The sequence below is a fragment of the Gavialis gangeticus genome, unplaced genomic scaffold (genome assembly GCF_001723915.1).
Source record: "Gavialis gangeticus isolate Ggan-Ray unplaced genomic scaffold, GavGan_comp1, whole genome shotgun sequence".
Lineage (NCBI taxonomy): Eukaryota > Metazoa > Chordata > Crocodylia > Gavialidae > Gavialis > Gavialis gangeticus.
Window position 1 is genome coordinate 36,766,370 of NW_017728994.1, and position 5,592 is coordinate 36,771,961.

Here is a 5,592-nt window from a genome sequence, read left to right on the forward strand (position 1 = left end):
GTAGACTTGGCACAAAGGGAGACACAGGACTTAAATGTGATATGCTCACTGTGGCCTACCAAAGTACCAAGAACAAAAATCCATTAAGATAAGCAATATGCAGAGGATCACCACCAAACCAAAGAGGTGAGCTGGTGAAATAGAAACATAAATATACTGATATCAGATTCTGAGAACAGAAGATAAATATGGTCACCTTGTAAACAAGTATTTTATAGTCTAGATTGCAAATCTGTGGGGCAAAGCTCATTTTATCTTACTGAACTCATAAAAAAAAATGTCTTAATGTCCTCTTTCTATAGCACAAAGTTGTCCTTATCCCTAAGTAGGGGTTATAGGTATTATTGCTTACTGTTAGGAGAGGGCAATACCAATGAGTCCTAATATCCCTTAATACTGACATAGTCCCTTTCCATGACATGGAGCTGCCTGTGGGGATTCTGGTAGCAGAGGCTAGTGTAGGGTCTCTACTTTCAGGACATGACATTTAGGCCTTGGACAGACAAACTAGTTTTTTTTTAAAGTAAAATGTTTGGCTTCCAGTTATTATGGGGTAAAAGTATGCACATAGGCAGCTACTATGACCTAAAAGCAGCCACTCCTGTCCCCCTTTAAGATGGTTAGATGCCTGAGTCCTAGTGAGATCCACATGAACTTAGGTCAAATCAACAGGAGTTAAGTGCCTAAATGCTTGGTGCTCTTGTTTTGCTGCCACTGACCGGATGGATAGCCAGTCCAAAGTCCTACAGTAAGTCAGTGGCAGAGCCAGGAATGGAAACAGATCCCTCATCCCCAGCTTTTGGGTTGTGCAGCTGTTCAAAACATGAGCTGCACACACATCCTCCTTCTGCACTTACCTCCATCTTTGTAGGTTAAGCAAAGTACAGCCTTAAATTAGTTTATATTAAAAAGATGTGTCGAAATACTCTGTGAGGCCTTCAACGTGTTTTGCCATAATCTCTGTAGCACAGGGCTGTCTATGGAATAAAGCCAAACATGGACAGAATAAACAGATCTACATACCATAACTTTCGATTTCCCTTCTAGCAGCTTGTTCAGCTTCTGCATTGTGGCCTGGGCATGAGTTTCACTTTCTAGTTTCCCTTTACTTCACTGAATGTTGCAATACAGCCCAAACACCACATGGTGGCCAAGTGAACATAAATAGGACCATTGTAGCAGCGCACACAATCAGTCTTCCAGCTTATTAAGGAGAGGAAGCTGGCTATCTGAGAACAGTTGATCGACCACGCCATGAGGTAAGTAATCAGTTTGGTTGCTGTGTTCTTACTTCGTATAACATTTTTCAAAGGAATATTTCAGATGCTTTTAAACAGCACCAGATATAAGTAATGGTTTGACATGTTGATTACAGACTGATCTAGATAAAAATGATAATTTTGTTGCATAATATAATTTCATCCCTTTTAAACTATGCCTTGTCTCTATTTTTGTGGGTAGAGTTTACACATATAAATATTATGCCTGTAAGCAACTCATTTCACTGTAGTATACGGTGAAAATGAAATCTCTGATTTATTCCTGTGCCGATTACTTTCCAATAACAACTCTTGTGGACAGAAAAAGAAAATGTAGGTACAATATCTATAGTAGAAAGTGGGGTAAAACATTAGTTTTATTTATTTATTTAATAAATCTGAGACTTGATGGCAATCTTTCTTCTGGGGAGGGGGGAGAGAGAGACAGGGATACATCAGAATTCAATAACTGAACCTCTTTTTGGTAATTCTATTCCAATGCATTAAATACTAGGGCTGTGCAAAGCTTCGGGTGCTGATTCAAGTCGGAAGAGATTCGGCCCAATTCAGTGGCCGAATCGCTGAATCCAAATTGATTCAAAGCTCTCAATTTAAGAGATTTGGCTGATTCAGCTGCAGCCAAATCTCTGAATCAGATTCGGCCAAACTGATTTGGGACACTGTCAATCTGAATCCAAAGTGAATACTAGCCACTTTGCACAGGCCTATTCAATACTATGATTTTTATGCTAAATTATGTTTAAGGTTAATTACAACTCTGCACACTCCCATTACTTATTTTGCTAGGGCTGTTATAGTTCTAAAAATGTTTGTGGCTCTGGGTCGATTAAATTCTAAAAAAAGTAGCATGTTTTCAATAGAATTATTTACATGCTTCAGTTTACAGAGATAGCTGTGTGTATTGTTTGATCAGGTTCAAGTGAGAATGATTTCATATAAAATCTCCTGTTTCCCATTTTATTGATTTCATTTCAAGTCAAAGCTCACTAGATGGTACAGGAGTATTCTAATGTTAAGAACTTGCTCTGCACACGAAGATGTCATTATTTCTGCTGATAGCACTTAGAAACTTGTACAGAGAAGATTACTGGGTGGAAATTAGCAAGTCTTCATATCTAGAATGTGCATCCATCAATCAATCAATCAATCTAGAATGTAGAATCAATATCACTTGTTCTTCTTTGTACTTCTTGTTAGTACGTAAATAACATAATATAATTGGCTCCTCTTCTCCTTGTTCTTTCAAATTTGCCAAGTCATCCCCTATTTCAGCTCCTCCCTCTTAATCCAGTCCTCCAGTTGACCCCTGCAACGGGTCCCTCATTTTCTGTCTGCCTGACTTTGCAGTTGACTGCCAGCCCATCCAGTCACACATGCTGTTAACAAAAAAGTTTTTGATTTAAGGTTCTATACAAATAGATGTGCTCATGGGCTACAGTAGGTCCTAGAGCAGAGCTATCTAACTTCTGAGTGGCCATACCTCCCCACCCCCGGGCCACCCCTTTTGTGGTGCAGCCCCCCAGATTGCCGGCATCCTCGGCCATGGGCCTCCTAGCCCTGTTGTGCCCCCAGGAAGTGCCCCACAAGAAGCAGAAGCTAGGGGAGGGAGGGGGAGCCTGGGGACCCCAGTGACAGCTATATGAGAGTGATAGGAGGGAGGAAGGGCGCCTAGCCCAAGAGCCTAGAGTCTGCAAGTTAACCCGTTGTAGGCTCCATGTAGCTCACAGACTGCTATTTGGGCAATCCTGGCCTACAGCATAAGACTGAAGCCTTTTCCTAATTAATTTTAAAGTGTGGTGTTAGATAAGCTACCTATCAAGTCCTAGGGAGGATGATTTGAAGTACGCTCTCCTATCTCTGTTTGAAGAGATGTTCAACAAGCTTTTCAACATAATATGCCCTTCCACAAGTCTGGAAAAGAAGCAGATACTATTTAAGCTAAACATCAGATACAATATATTACTTTCATTTAATCCCATAATGTAAATGAAAATAGTTGCTGAAAAAAAGAAAGAGGGCAATAAACCTCTGCTTCTTTCCCAGACCTGAGGAAGGGCATCTTGTCTCCAACTATGTAGTTGTCCAATAAAAGTTATAACCTAACAAGCTTTGCTTCTCTCACATTCCTTGGACCATTGTGGATACAATAAGTTCTAAGATATTCTGAAGTATTTGCATAGGTAAGATAGACCAGACTTTAACATGCTAAACTCAGACATGAACAAGCCTAGGCTCCTAGCTTCATTTTCCTGGTCCTATAAAATATAGGGTGAGGTCAGGAATATAAATAGTAGTTAAGAGTGATTGGAGAAGGGACACAGGGATAAGTAAGTAGAGGATCAGAACTAAAAAGGATGGGGAACAGAAGTAAAACAGAGTGCTTCCAAAGATAAATTATCAGGTAGCAGGCTGACTTTTGTTTCCTATCAGTAGGGATTTATTGAAATCAAGATTTTGTGATATATGCAGAAAATGTGAAATCAGGCATATTCCATGAAAATCAGAGAAGTCTGCAAAAGAAGGACCCCACAAAAAAAGTGGAAAAGGCTGGGCTCTATGTAAAAATAAGAGTTTTTTATTTTCCTACCCCTGGCTGCTGATTGAGCAAGCAGGCAACCCTCATACAGTCTTTCAACCCTGCAGCTCCAGCAGACAGGGACAGGCCCAGTCCTGCTTTATCTTATTTGCATCCAAAGTCATCTGGCACAGCCAGGCCCGTCCCAAAATAAGTGGGTGCTGCAGAGGGTGGGAGATGGGGTGAAGGGAGTGGGGCTGGGCCTGGGGAAGCAGAGCTGGGCTGGGGGAGGGGGGGCACATGACTGGACTGGAGGGGAATAGAGCCAGTGGGGGGAGGGAGGGCAGCAGCAGCAGGGCCCAGCCAGGGGGCAGCAGTATGGCAGCAGCCCATCCCTGTGCAGTGCCAGGGAGGGTGGGGGGGAGCACAACTGGGTCATGGTGAGGGGACAGTGGGGCCCAGCTGATGCGCATCAGAGCAGCGGTGGCCTATCCCTGTGCAGAGCCAGGAGGGGGCGGAGTGGCTTATTTTTCACCTGTGCAGGCCAGGGTCAGGCAGGGAGCTGAACCAGGGGGCAGTGGGTGTCCCAACCAATCAGAGGTGTGGGGGGGGTGTGGCTGGCTGCAACCTGCATGTGAAATTGGAGCCCAGCCAGGGCTGTGACAAGCCCTCGAAATTTGGCCCCAGGCTCTGTGATTTAAGGACATCCCTACCTATCGGTATTGGCCACTCAAAGGCACTGATTCCTTCATTTTTGTGCAGTTCCCTGACATCTTCTAGGTATGAAAAACAAATAAAACAAAATATAAAGACAAGGATTAGGGAAGAAAAAGTGTTCTCCATTTTCACAGTTCTCTAGTGTGGGTTGCTTGGGTGTTTAATGCATTTGAAAAGTAAGCCACTTACTTTGATGTCTAGAAGCCTAAGTTTAGGCATCTGTTTTAACTCTTTCAGTCCCAGGACTATCCTACCTTGGATGATCCAACTGCACAAGAAAGATATATGGTATCTGAACAAATGGAAACTAGACAGTCTTAGCTTGTTGTTCTGTTATTCCAGAAGACAGAGGGGCTGAATGGCTGAGTGCAGCAGCTTTACTTCTCAAAACTTTAAGAGATAGGGTCTGTCTTCCAAATGTTGGAGACAGGGTACAGGAGCCACTAGAGAAATTGAGGTCTGCTCTCCAAAGGAAATGTGGATTCCATTGATGCAGAGATCCTTAGGCTTCCAAATCAGGAACACTGTAGCTTCAGATAAGCAAGCCAAAAGAAATAAGATTGAACATGACATGAAACAAGAAGAGACCAATTAAGATTTCTTTATCTACCTTTTATTCAGAAGACCATGCTAGCAAAACAATGCATTTAGATAAAGTAAAAATAATTCAAAAAAGGGAAAGAAACAAAATATGAAAGCAGAAATATAATTTCCAGACAGGACATCATGAAAACAAAATGGTATTTCCAGATAAAAGTAGAGCTAAAGGGCGGGTCCACAGATGCAAGCATGTGTGCTTGCAGCAGCTCAAATAGAAGTGGTGCAAATTTGAGCCAGGGCTTTTTTCCTCAGCGCACATGCTCAGACATGCACTTTGTTGTGGAGCAAATTGTGCCACTTGGGGCAAAATAACCCTGCCTTGCTCCTCCAGAATCTGCAGCCAGGGGGAGCTAGAGCCTAGGGCCAACACCTGTGCTGTCCCCAGCAGTATAAAAAGCTGCCCTGTCCTGGCCCCAACAGTACAAAAACCTGCCCTAGCCAGCAGCTCAGGGTTACTTGACCTCAGGAGCTTCTGGGGCC

At 42.9% G+C, this 5,592-nt stretch overlaps 1 protein-coding gene across 2 annotated transcripts in view; it reads left to right on the top strand.

Annotated features, from left to right (window-relative positions):
• The first annotated feature begins 1,096 nt into the window (after positions 1-1,096).
• LOC109287471 (interferon-induced protein with tetratricopeptide repeats 5-like) overlaps positions 1,097-5,592 on the top strand; it is a 12,503-nt gene continuing 8,007 nt past the window's right edge. The window contains exon 1 of one of the 2 annotated variants that reach the window (XM_019502581.1): positions 1,097-1,259. In XM_019502581.1, the coding sequence (XP_019358126.1) occupies positions 1,255-1,259 (5 nt within the window). In that variant the 5' untranslated portion in view covers positions 1,097-1,254. The remainder of the gene's footprint in view (positions 1,260-5,592) is intronic. The other variant, XM_019502582.1, reaches the window with a different exon arrangement.